General features: G+C 35.2%; 1 protein-coding gene across 1 annotated transcript in view; it reads right to left on the bottom strand.

Annotated features, from left to right (window-relative positions):
* Window positions 1-7,493: 7,493 nt before the first annotated feature.
* IVD (isovaleryl-CoA-dehydrogenase) overlaps window positions 7,494-14,807 on the bottom strand; it is a 133,963-nt gene continuing 126,649 nt past the window's right edge. The window contains exons 14-15 of the mRNA XM_090015959.1: window positions 10,637-10,693; window positions 7,494-8,010 (exon numbers count right to left, since the gene is read on the bottom strand). Of these exons, the coding sequence (XP_089872085.1) occupies window positions 7,864-8,010; window positions 10,637-10,693 (204 nt within the window). The 3' untranslated portion in view covers window positions 7,494-7,863. The remainder of the gene's footprint in view (window positions 8,011-10,636; window positions 10,694-14,807) is intronic.

Raw genomic sequence — 14,807 nt, 5'->3', positions numbered from 1 at the left:
AACTGAAAATAATAAAAAAGCATTTCATTTCAAGCCCAAAAAATAAAAGTGAATACTATTTCATTCAACCATTAAACAAAATAGAACAATGTTTGATTCAACCATTAAACAAAAGGGCACACTGTGCTTACCGAAAAAATACATCGTCAATGGTTCAACAATGATGAAATGCTTCTAATGAATAGTTGTCAAAAATAGTTGCCAAAAATATTTGACAGAAATAGTTGCTGAAAGAGAAGCAGATTGGGGACCACTGGTTGGGGACAAACACCAAAAACAACTCTAGATTATGCAAAAATAATCAGGTTGGTGAACACAACGAGTTTATATATGATTTGAGAAAATATTACATAACAAATATGCAATACAACACATGTCATCTTTCACAAATAGTTAAGTACGATATTTGTGATATAAGGTGATTCACAAATTAAGTTATGCGAGATCGTGTAGTATATGAAAATAAGTAAGATATTTGTGAACTTAGTGGGGTTTCACAAATAAATTTATGTGATATTGTGTCGTATATGCAAATAAGTAGGATATTTGAGAATTTGGTAGTAAGTGGTCAGTGCAGTTTTACAAATAAATTTATGCGATTTCGAAAAGTATATATGAAAAAGTAGGACATTTGCAAATTTAGTGGTAAATAGAGTTTGACACATATATTTTTGCGATTTCATGAAATATATGCGAAAGAGTAAGATATTTATGATTTTAGTGGTTTCAGTTTCACAAAAAAATTGCAAATAAATTTATGCAAGGTCGTGAGGTTTTCAATTCTGGATTTAAGTGAAAGTTGGAACTAGTTGACAGACGGTACAATTTTAACTCAATAAGGCATAAAATCACAGTTGCAAAGAGTAAAAAGTCCTAACGATGTCAGATATTTATGATTTTGAACATCATCGAAAATTGTAAGTTTTTTAGGAAATCATGTCAAATTATCCGTACCGTAGTTTTAATAATCCCTTGCTATATATTGTCATTGCTAAGGGATTTATGAGGTTTCATACACAATAATAGGCAACTGTGTAGGCAACTGTATCTTTCCAAATTTCTTCTCATCTGCCACCACCTGATATGCACTGGAAGCTTCTAGCTGCCAGATCTTAGACTTTGGATCACTTGACCCATTTATCTTAACAGTAGTTCACATGCATCCCAATTAATAATTACTTGAATTAGTTAATGCTTACAACTGAAATACACATTCTGAATTGATAGAAATGGACTAATAAATCACAATCACTTTCATATATCGACATTTGATTTTGGAATGTTAGGTTCATTATTCCACTAGAAATTCTCATGTCCATATTTATGTCAAATTGTGTCGAATATTGTCGGATTGATGGAATCAAATTTTAGCATGTACCTCTACACAGTTTACTGTTTTGTACCTATTCTCTCTATGCATTGGAACTTATTATACTTAAATCTGAAATTTGGCAACCATGTTTAACATGCAGTGTGGCACTCATGATGACTGTCCCCCTCCAAATATAAGTGAGCTCGAGAGTAAGAAGACAGAGGAAAGGAAGAGGTACATCTACAAATAAAGTCCGGGAAGAGGAAGGCACCTTCCAATCGGCTGTCGTGCAAGCAGTGGACCATGGGCACCAGTCCTTGGCTTGGCTATAGCCTGTTGAACTATGATCCAGGCAGCTCGAACATGTTAACCTCACTTCTTGCTTGGGGCACTTGAACAAGCTTGGCCAGGTGTGCGTGGGCTGAAGGCACCAGTTTGTAGCATGGCAATCATGTTTCAATTGTTGTGGATAGAGATATAGAAGTTTACATGTGAGGCCTATTCTTGGCAACAAAAAAATTATTTATCTGTCAATAAAAGGCCATAAAACTTGGTCTTTGAACATCGAGTACTGATGATTATTTATTCATTTGGTGAAAAGCATATGAATGTGAGAAGTTTGTCTTCTACTTTTTTGCTTTGCTCCTAATGAATATGCTGACCAAATACTACTCAGACTATGAATTTGGGTATCAACAGATCAGACAGAAGAGGATTTGAATATTTCTTTGGCTCGAATGAAGCTTGGATGATCTTAACTTAAAGAGGGATATGACTTATTCATATCAACTTTCAACTTTTTCTTAATCTTACATAATGTTAATCTAAAGTAGTGATTAGGGAATCGTTGCATGAATCCTAGAGAAAAGTGTGCATTAGTTTTGGATATGAGGTTTCATCAACATTGACTTTGACTAAGGCAAACGTTAATTTAGCTCAAATTTTAATACAAACATTTCAAAAAACCCTATAATTTGCCAAAATCCACCAATGTCCAAAATTACAAATGTTTGGCATTAAAATGACTATTTTAACCTCTGCATGTGCGAACCTCCTGAGGATATGCAGACTTGTGACAGACTTTACTACCAAATTTTTACCCATAAATTGAAGGATGGGGAAATCCACATATATTTTATGAGGATGAGAAAGTCCACATATATTTTCATAAAATATATATGGACTTCGTAAGGTATTTCTCATAAAACATATGTGGACTTTCCCATCCTCTTAAAACATACGCGGACTTCCTTATCCTCACCTATATTTTAGGTAGACTTTGTGAGGTTTTCCTCATAAAATATATGAGGACTTCCTCATCCTCTTAAAATAAACATGGACTTTCTCATCCTTACCTATATTATATGCCGTCTTTGTCTTCCTTATAAAATATATGCAGATATGCAAACTTCTTCATCCTCGACTATATTTTATGCAGACTTTCTCATCTTCACAAATATTGGTCAATTTTTGCTTATATTTTATATAGACTTCATCAAAAAAATATATGCAAACTTCATCAAAAAAATATATGCAAACTTCATCAAAAAATATATGCAAACTTCCTTATCCTTCAATTTTTAGGTAAAAAATCATTAGTAAAGTTTGTTACAGAGAAAGTCCACATATCCTCCCGAGGTTCATACATGTGAAGGTTAAATGATCATTTTAATGCTCAACATTTGCGATTTTAGACATTGACAAATTTTGGCAATTTATAGGGTTTTTTGGAAAACACATCAATTTTTATATAATATGATCATTTTTCTTTTCTAATACGGGTATGACATTTATTTTGGATATACATAAGTCATTGGGTTAAGGTCTATAAAGAGTGGGGTGCAAATGAGTTGGGTTTCATGAGTTTTATCATATAGTCAAATTTGACGTGTTTATGATCTCCCAAGCTAATTCCTTATATAAAAGTGTGGATACGCTGATTTTCCACCAAAATATGGTTTTAAAATAATGAACAAGGCTTTAAATAAGATTTTGTAAAATAGTGGGTGCTCGCCTATAAATTGAATGTCTTTCTTCCTCTAGCAACCAGGGATCAACACCAACAGGATCGCAATTCCCCAGATTGGACCTTCATGTATTCAGGTTGTGCATACATTCCAACAAACTATTGCAAATACCAAACAAGTCCCTGGTGGTGTCAAACACCATCAAATACTTGGGAAAACACGAGAAACACAAAGAGATCCGTAAGATAAAACCAAACTAATATAATAAATAAAATAAAAATAAATAAGAAAAATGAAGAGGCATCAAAGAGAGAATGTTCACCACAGGCATAGGTAGCTCTCCTAGATGGCTTGGCAAGAGCAGCATGATTCTGACAAAGTTTTCACAGGATTAGGGCTTTGTGGACCTGGGTTCGGTAGGGCGAACCTAGTAGGCTAAGACTAACGACCTAGGTATGGTTCATGTAGGTTTGGTGGGCTCAAGCAGAATAGGTATGTCTAGGCTAGGCTCAATGTAATGTAGCAGGGTTTTCTCACTTTGGTCTAGGCTCTCCTTAGGTCTCTCTCTCTCTCTTGAAGTAGAGGGTAGGTCCCTACTTATAGAGTTTGAGGTGGATCTTAGACTTTGGATATCATATCCAAGATCAAACTTTTATGAAATTTGAGTATATATATCCCTATCCAGCTGCTACACAACAACTGTGATATGATTGTTTGTTTGTTTGAGGTGTCAGACTCCGATTAGCCTAAGTAGCTTACTTCCTCATTTGAATAGTCATTTCTTTTGGATTCACCCCCTTGTTTTAAAATAATCCATTCATACAGTCCTCTCTTGATCCCTATTTCAATCCATTCAACCTTCTTTATTAGTTTCTCAAAACTATTGGCCTGGATGGTGTTGATCAAACTCTTAAGTGGCATTGTGAGCAAATTCTTCTCAAAAATTGGTTTAGCTATACTCTCATCTTTCTTCTGCTTTGTATCATATAATTGATCAATGGTTGGAAGTGCATCTATGTTGTAGCGGAATCTCTCCAGGAATACCTTTATCAGATCGTTAAACTTAATTCTTTGAAGATCTACAATGGAGAACCATGTGAGAGCATTAACTTCCAGACTCCTTGGGAATGGCTTTATCATTATTGTAGTACTTTTGACAATTGTTGATGAACATCATCAGGTAAGTGTGTGGATTTCTTGTCCCACTAAATTTTACAATTTTTTTGGCAGCATCATCGATCCATTCCTCATCTCCGTCTAGTAAGAAATCTCTGACAGTGTAGTCCTGGGCATCATGGCTTTTGATTTGGAGACTCAACTATCTTACTATATTTTCTAGATCCCATATTTTTTAGGAGTATTTTGGATCTTGAGATGATTGACTCTGCTCTTTATTATCTTTTGAGAAATCTTCTTCCATCTTGGTTTTTCCCTTCGAAATCCTTTTCTAATCCTGATTAGAGTGAGTCCTTTTCCTAGAAAGCATTCTTCTTCTCAACTTTCATCTGAGGATGCGTTTTCATACTTTCTTGTAACCTTCTTCCCTTTGGACTTAATTTTTCTTTGATCTTTTTCTAAATCACTGTCTTTCTTGGATCTGGACTTTGATTTCTTGTGAACCTAGATGGCTTCTTCTCCATCTGATGAGCTGTCATAGACATTTCTTGATTTCTTAATTTTTCTATCACCCAAGTCATGACTCTTCTTGTGAAACTTAACCTTTCTAGGTTGGACTTTTTCTTCTTATGATGATGAACTTTCTTCTTCTCTAGGTTTCTTTCTCTTTTGTTTATGGCCCTATTATGGGTTGTGCTTTTCTTGGAGACGTGAAGCTCCACCTCATTACTGGATGAACTTTCGTCATCAGATGAATCATTTTCTTAGGTTCCTCTTATGTTTGTGGGATTTAGGGTTCCTGTAAACTTTTTTCTCATTTTCACTGGATGTATCATCATCTCCAGAGGAATATCTCTTTCTCATGATTTTCTTTGATCACTTCTCTTCTTTTCTGTCTTCTCTAGATTTTCCCTTGTGAGATTTGTTTTCCTCATGGTTCTTCTCTTCTTCCTGGTTCGTGGAGTAATCATCTTCTGAGGAATAGACTCCCTTGGGTTTTTCTTTGATTTTCTTTCTTTTTTTGCCTTGGTTTTCTCTTCCTATGTGCCCCCTTTTTTTTTCGTGAATTTCTTCTTTAGCTCTACTTGGAGAATCATAAGATAGGTCCCATATCTTTGACAGTTTCTTTATCTTTCTTTCCTTCTCGACCCTGTGGGTTTTCACTTTCCTCAAGATCTCATCCACTTCATCACTCAAGGAATCTTCATATAAATCCATCTTCTTTTTTTGTTGGGATCTTGGCTACCCTCTTTACTTATTCTTTTCATTGATTTTCTTTCCCTTGAATTTCATTTTTTCAGTCCCATTCTCTTTTCCACTTTCTTGAGAATCCTCACCCTCTTCACTTTCTTGATATCCTTCTTCTCTATCTTTTTCCTTATCTGAGATCTCTTATGCCTCTTGGGTCTCCCTTTGGATCTTAGATTCTTGGATCTTCAGAGTCTGAGGCTTTTAGGGCCCAGTAAGTACCCCAAATGGATTCATGTTCAAAACCTCCTCTTCGTAGAGCTCCATCTCAGTGGTCATCTCCAAAACAAACCCCTTCCTAGGTCTACCCATTGCTTAGGACTCAAACAAGGTATCACACAATATCACCTTCAAGCAATTTAAAAAAATCTTAGGTCACCTAATCACAAGTTATTCTAACAAGTCTCTTAAGGGTTCTAAGGTCCAAAAGGTTTTCTTTCATGCCTTTTGCGATATACTCAAGCTAAAGGTTTCTAATATGTACGCTCACAGATATTATCAATCTGTAAGCACATACCAATATATCCGAGCTAAGGGCTCCCGGTGCTTCACACACAAAAAAAGAGGGTCTTTAAGCCTAGAGAGAAAGGGGATAAAAGAGAGCACACACAAAGCAACCATTGTTTTTTCACACAATTTGTGAGAAGAAAGGGGATAAAAGAGAGCACACACAAAGCAACCATTGTTTTTTCACACAATTTGTGAGAATGCTAGGGGTGAAAATTTTAATTCCTAAGATCTATATGTCAGGTAAATCCCTAGCAATGTAAGTGTGTGAAAAAAAGGTGCTTAGAATTCAAGAATCTCAAGAAAAGAAGATGGGGGTGAGCCAAGTAAGTTTACTTTGAGAGGAAACTTCTCCAAAGTTGAGGTGTTTGCCAGCTGGCATAAAGAAACATGAAATTCCTACATGAATGGGGAGTTATGATGCCCAGTCTCCACCTTACCCATGACAAAGCATTCCACCTCTAAACTAATATTGATTGCTGTCACCCTATGGACCAGTTTCACACGCAAGTTATTTGAAAGTAGAAAACTTCAGCCAGAATTATCATCGGACGGCACATTAAAATGGTAACCCAAGTGCCCTTTATCATCAATAGGCAGAGTAACCAGACAGATATGTATGATATTTCTTGTTGCTCGAACACATACGATGGCATTCGACATGCATGGCGCCTCTGACCTGCAGTTGCATGGTTTACTGTGAGAAAAGTATATGGCAAAGGAAGGAAGACTGAACAATCATCCTTGAGAAAGGTATACTTGACCTTTCTCCACAACTTTTCTTACCTTTCAAGGCGCTATTCCCACGCATTTTCTTAAAGACAGAAACCAACAATCATTCCATTTTAGTGATGAGAGCACCATCTCATGTATGGCAACGAATACCCCAGCGCCCAGTGATTCGGTCAGGGGAACATCTCCTTGTTTCTGCCTTGCTAACAAATGATCTTTTAGTGAAAGTAAAAGCGTATGCTTTTGCAGAAAAGTTACTCTCTCTCTCTCTCTCATAGGAGTAATGACACTCTTGATGCAGTCATGTTCAACCTGACCATAGATCGTCCATTAATTTCCTTTCTAAAAGTCTTCAACAGCAGTAACTTCCCTGTACTGGTGTATAATGTTATCTTGAATATGTTGGTGCCTATACCCATTTACGAATCTCTCTCTCTCATTATACTTCACTTATAAATACTTGAACCAATCTGTACCGTCAAATCAGTTTTTTCTGAAAATTCAAGCCATTTTTTTTTTGTTTTCTGGGACCAAGGGAGTAACCTGACTCAAAGTACTAGCGGCCTGATTGATCCTATTCAAGCAGTAATCACTCGTTTTGATCACTTTAGTTTTCTTCTAGGATTTAAAGTTTTCAACATTTTTTATTCTCCCAAAAAGCAAGCTGAGGGAATACCCACCGTGGTATTCAAACCCGAGAACCCTCAGTTATGACAGCGAGACCTCACCATCCAGCCATCTTAACAATGAACGCCATAAACAAAAGATGTTTTTTACTAATAAAGAGAAACTACAATTGATGGATGTCCCAGCCTCACTTCCATCATGCAATCCCCCCCCCCCCCCCCCCCCCCTCCCCCCCTTCCTTTTAGTTGAAAAACTGTACGAAAATCAAGTAGCACCCTCCACCAAATGCTTGATTGGGTCAAGAGGACAAATTTATGAGTTCCTGCCTTAGTTTCACCTTTGCTTGCTGTGCAGCTACTGCTCTTTGAAGAGTTCACGACCAATAATCATTCTTCTGATTTCACTGGTTCCTGCACCAATCTCAAACAGTTTTGCATCGCGTAAAAGACGACCCGTTGGGTACTCATTCACATATCCATTCCCTCCCAGGCACTGTATTGCCTGCAAACAAACACAAATGAGGAACAGACGAAAAAGAAAAAAGAAAAAAAGGTCTCAAACATGCTCATCCCAATCAAACATCAGAAAAGAATGATCATAACACATTTCTATCCACAGCAAATTCTAAACGTTCATCACTGAAAAGAAATAAGCATCAATCTGTTCTTGTCCATAGTGGGAAAGTATGAATTCATAGTGTAAACATATTCCAGATTTGTCGATTTTAATGATTTTACACATGAGAAAATGCATGTAGTTAGATTATTGATTCTTCATGCTCATGCATTTGAGAATATACTTGTAAATCAGATTTTCGATCTTCTTGATCATGCATCTGATTATGTGCATATAGTTTATGTTATTCGATTTCTTTAAGCCTGTCTCAGAAAATAAAGACATGGTTCAGATTTGCGTATTTCTCTATGTTCATGCATATATATATATATATATATATTCAGGTCTGCCGACCTTTTGGGCATGCATCTGAACATATTTTGTCTGATTCAGATTTTGCCGAGTTATGTACATATACATGCATCAAAAAATCTGCATATCAAGTTTCATATACATGCATCTGAATATATTTGGTTTGATTCAGGTTTGCCGAGTTTCATAATCATGCAGCTAAATATAATTTTACGGTTCAGATTTGCCGATCATACATCTGAACATACTGTTTTGGTTCAGATCTGCTGAGTTATATGATCATATCGTTTTGATTCAGATCTATCTAGTTACATGCTTATGCATCTGAATAAATTGTTTTGGTTCAGATTTGCCGAGTTCTATAAATATCCATGAACCTGAATATATTTTGTTTAATTCAAATTTGTCAAGTTATATATATATATATATATATATATATATATATATATATCTGAATACATGTTGTTTGATATATATATTGATGCATTCTGAATAGATTCTTTTGATTAGATTGGTTGAAGTTACATGTTCATGCATCTGAATATAATTGCAGGTTTCAGTTTTATCAATTTCAGAACTCACATATATGCAGCCAGTATGCTCTACATGGTATCTAGAGGTCTGGCCGACCCACGTACATGGTTTTAAGCATGTATATAAATCAGCCAGCATAGTGTACATGGTATGTACAGGCCTAACCGACCTATGTACGTGGTTTTAGGCATGTACATGGACCGACCAGCAGGTTGTATATATATTTATACAGGTCTGGCCGACCCATATACATGATTATGATCATGTACATGGATCAGCTAGCATGCTGAATATGGGTTTGTTTAAGCTCTGGCCGACTCATGTACATGATTATGATCATGTACATGGATCATCCAGCATGCTCTTAACACATATTTTTCAGCTTGACCGACTCAGCCTTTGTCTGCCCCAGCTTTTGTCTTGATACTGATCATGTATATGAATCTGATTTGTGGGTTGCACTTCTCAGACTGGTTGTAGTCTGATTCAAATTCCTTTACCATTTTTCAGGATAAAAATAAAGGAATCAGAGTGGTTGCAGGGTGATATACGGGCCTTGATACATGAGTTATTGATATTCTCGGGATGTTTGGAATTAGTCGAGTAATTTCAATTCTGTTATTAAAATGTTCAGAACACTTTGTTTATTATTAATTGTTATTAGAAATGAAATGGATGGTATTTGCTTTGATTATCCCTATGACGTGCCTGAGATGCTTAACTTGGTTTAAATTAAATATTTTTGCTGTTATAAAAAAAATCCTTAAAATTTGGGTAAGATTTCAGGTCGTTACATTTCCACAAGTAGTAAACAGATTGCACTTAGATTCCAACTTGCATAACAAATTGTTATGCACATTATTCAGGATCTAAGAAAAGGATTAAAAAGAAAATGGCCCTAAGCATGCCTAGATAAATTTTCATAACAGAATGTATCATTGCTTGAATGCAATAGCAGATTAGATCTCTAACAAGGCAGCAATTTTTGACAAACTATTTGGTGTCAAGCAGAACTTTAAAAAGAGAAAGAATGAGAATTGTCTTGCGCTTGTAAGACTGAAAGTTAAAGGAGGGTATACTTTTATCTCCATTTCCAGTTCATCATAAATTGAAAATTGCAAATCCTTCCATGGGCAATGTAACTAGCGGTAACCATATTAAACAGATTGGTGAAGCCAAGAGGTGGTTCAATTCTACCCAAATATAGCAAGTGAAGATGCACTTGGAATTAGTGACAGGAGTCATAATATCCATTACTTCTTTTACAAAACCCACAGAAAAATAGACAGGAACAAACTCCAAACCACAAAATCTCTGAAGCTCGTCTATTAAGCTGATAATAGACGTGCTGAAAGCACTGATGATGCACAATGGGATCCCTTACTTGATTCCTAGTCAGACAATTTCCCAATAACTAGAGGATGCTACACAGCATTTATTGGCTAGACTTCTGATTATCTAAGATGCTTTTTTAAGCCTTCTGATACACAAATATTTGCAGAACCCCCCCACAAATGCATGCAATTACTAGAAATTACTTCATTGAAGAAACATTTATTGGGAGAAAAAGTTGAAAATTGCAAAACATTAATTGGTTTTCACATCCGTCTAGACTAATATTTAAGAATATTTTCAAAGGAATTCAACAAAACAAGTAGAGAATAACCTGCAGAGCAACTTGGGTGGCATGTTCAGCAGCGAAAAGTATGACCCCAGCACAGTCCTGAAATTAACTTGAAGACATTAGAACCACCAGATCTACACAAAACCCACAAACCAACATGATATCAGCTAATCAACCTATAGGGGGCTCATGTGAAAACTACCAGAAAAATAAACTGAAAGAAAAGAATTATAGAACATCATATAAAACCACATACCAACAGAATATTTTCCAAAGCTTAAAACTTATAACAGGCCAGATTTGCTACATAAAATCATTACCAATGTCCCTAGGTAAGGCACCTACATTGATCTGCTTATGTAATTAATATTTCTTTTCCATCATTGTTGGAAGCAAGGTTTCCAGATTTTGATTTTCAATACTTATTTTGAGGCACTAAAAGAACTAGTTTATTTCTTGGATGGAGGTTTCTCAATTCATTTTTACTCTCTTTGTTTTTGCCAAAGAGAATTAGGAATATTAAAGCCCAAATGAACAAAGGCCAGTGACTGGTTGCAAGAGCAGGGTTCGAGCACCTAACATTCATCTAGTTTCCTCAACTTGGCAAATTATATGATGGATTTGTTTTTTTTTTTCTTCAAACAAGATTATCCATCCATCATTTGTTGCAAGACTACTATCCTATAGGTAGAAAAATCATGTTACTCACAGAACAAAACCAGGGAGGGTGAGTTGTATATTATCTGTTTCCATTATCAAGCATGAATTTAATCAACAAAAGAGATTGAATAATTTGGTTAACATATGTTTGAAGATTGATGATAAACCAATTATTGAGTTGGGTTACACACCTCCTATAGTGAATTTTATCAAAGCTAGAGAAGAAATAGGGTGAGAAAACAAAAAGAGAAAAACACTGGAGAAACTTCATTAGCATCAAATGGAAAAGTTATAACAATGAAAGGATCAATTCCTCTTTCTAACAATCTATCTAAGGACGGACATAATTAATCCTTACTTTATCTCTACAACAACATTACAAAGAAGGACAAGAATGCCCTTATAAATAATGAAAATGCATGAGGGGTATTACCCAACAGCGCAGATACACTATATTACATTTCTCAATTCTCCCCCTCAAACTTGAGATGATGCTAGTGTAAGGAAACGGCTTTGAATATATTAGGTTCAATAATGAACCAATACACATGCACATGAAGTGCGAATATACCCACTAAAGGGGAAAGCACAAGCACATAATGTGCTAACACATAAACCCACAAAGGGGCAAAAATGCCTATAAGGCATAAGTTGATATTATTGAAAAGAGGAAGGGTGTAACACCCATTACATGGAGCAAAGGCTCCTCCAAAGGAGTGCTTCAATTACAAAGGGGAGACCCTTATTTATAACACAAGAGAGGAGCCACATAGGGGGCTCCCAAAGGAGTCGTTGGGAGCCCCCAACGACTCTTTGGGGAGCCTCCCTAGGTGGCGCAAACCACAAGAATGAATAAAATAAAAAATAAAAATAAAAATAAAATTATAAACATATTCCAAATGGAATATGCGTAAAAAGGAGAAATGACTAAACTACCCTTATGCCTAATAATAGAGAAATATATATTTTATATATATAATTAGGAAGATACATATGCATATATACCATATATGTATATGTATCATCCTTTATATATATATAAAATATATATAAGATTACAAAGATTGAATGATACATTTTAACACCCCCCCGCAAACTTTGCGTGGGGGAACAAAAAGATTGAAGAATGCAAGAGGAAGAATCTCAAGGCTTCAAGAGCCTTCAGTCCAAATGCCATTGAAATTTGCAAATGTCTTCCTCCAAAGTCTTTAACGATGGGCACCTTTCATGATCTATCCAAGGTACTTCTTTTCCTTTCATCTTCAAGATCCTGTGAAACAAATCAAGAAGAGGTCCAAGTAAAAGATATCTTTGCACTTTAATCAAGTGAAATATTCCAAATAAGATGAATTAACCAAAAAAATCATATCATATAATTCATCCAAAAGTAATGGTGCAAAAAGATATTCTATGCATAATTCATCACAGGATTTGATGAAACAAGATAATTACTTATGTATGCAAAATGATTTTAGAAAACCAATTTTTCATAATCATATACCATGTTGAAGAGGGAGCGGAAAAAAATTACAAGAATGCATAATGCATTCATAAAGTCCATCATTGGACAAACACAACCTCATAACGAGGAATAACATAATGGTCCACAAGGGACACCACAAGAAGCCTACAAAGAGGCATAAGTTGCACATAATTTATTGAATGAGAGCCAAAAGGCCATAATGAGCATATGCATAAAATATCATGAAATGAATCAACACCTAAAAGAGTCATTAATGATCATGCTCCAATCATACTTTAGTCAAGTAATATGAACCGATAAGATAGAAAGACAAGTGTTTTTGATTTTTAGCAAGTCCTTTGAAAGCGATTTCAAGAGGGAAATGCTCAAAAGAGTGTATAAAACACAAGAGTTCAAACAGATTTTAAGTCCACTTAAGATGCAAAATAATGAGAGTTATTTGAGTAGAGAACCTTACACATTTAGGAACATCTCACTCAAATGATTGCAATTACAAAAACTCATTTTGCATATCAAATATAAAAGGTGAACAAAAAATCAATTTGATTTTAAAATATGCATATTAATGATATGATTCACTTATATCTTAAAAAGACAAAATATGAATGAAATTTCACAAATTTCAACAATAATTCATCCATTACAAGCAACTACCTCATTAGTCCTCCAAAACCCACAAATCAAGTGTGTAAGCTACTAGATCAAGAACATAAATATAATGCCATTAAAGGCCAAGAACACACACAACGGTGTGTAAAAGAACCTCTTGTCTACATGTAATAATACTTGAAATGAGTGCATCAACGATAAGACCAAGAGAATACACGCCAACATGGACCAAAAGCATCTCTTGTCTACGTAAAAATACACTCAAGACCAAGTATGTTTAGCTACTAGAACAAGAGTATCAAGCCAACCATGGGCTAAAACACAATACATCTCTTGTCTACATAAAATGACACTTGAAATGAGTGAAAGAAGCCAACCATGGGCATACATCTCAGCGACTAGAAGAACAAGGACACAAATGCCAACATGGACTAAAATCACACACCATGGTGTGAATCAACGTGCCTTGTCTACATATAATAACACTCAAGACAAGTGTGTTCAGCTACTAGACCAAGAGAGCAAAGCCAACAAAGGGCTACCAACACACAATGGTGTAATAATATGTCTTGTCTACATATGATGACACTTAGATAAGAGGTATAAGAGGAGAAGACTTTTGAGGCAATAAAACTTTGTAATGACAAACATATAAATAAAACCTTGGACAATATTTTTGAAAATAAATATGTGCACATACGCACAACAAGAACACTTGGAACACTTGTGCACAAAAGCATGTAAAAGTATCTTTAACAAGATACTATAATCGATGGAACAATATAAATGTAAGAACATACATATACCAATAACACTTGGAACACTTGTGCACAAAAGCACAAAACACGAAATCACAAATGTGCAAATGCACTCATAAGATTCATAAGCAATAAAAGGTTGGGCAATAATCCCAAACACTCTTGAATTAAATATACCTTAAAACATTTAAGGTTCCAAGACACCATATATCCATCACATTTATATATAAATAAGAGCATCCATAAGATCAATGGCCAAAAGAAAACGAGTGACACACTCATAATTAGAGATCATATAACAAATCATTCTAGAGTTCCAAGGTGCCCATAACTCACCTCAACAACCATCTTTAATATGGTAATTGGACAATCTAAAATGACATAACACAAGATGCCCTTAACTAACCTCAACAATTATCTCTAATATAACAATAAGGCCATAAAAAGGATTGATGCATCATATAACTTGTGATGGATAAAAATAAATGTCATAAAAAGGCAATGAACACTTAGGGAAATCATTTTCCAAATATGTGATTTTACAAAGAGGGCCGATTCAAAGGTCCAACATAATTAATCACAACAATATGCCTTATAATAATTTTGCATAAATACGAAATTATGTTCAATCATGATCATTATCAAAAGACTCAATAAACACAACATGAAATATTTAAGCAATGTCATGTTGTGAGGACGGATT

Source organism: Nuphar pumila, chromosome 8 (assembly GCF_984573655.1).
Source record: "Nuphar pumila chromosome 8, dmNupPumi1.hap1.1, whole genome shotgun sequence".
NCBI lineage: Eukaryota > Viridiplantae > Streptophyta > Magnoliopsida > Nymphaeales > Nymphaeaceae > Nuphar > Nuphar pumila.
The sequence above is the reverse complement of the archived record's forward strand: the minus strand, read 5'-3'. Positions and strand labels throughout refer to the sequence as shown.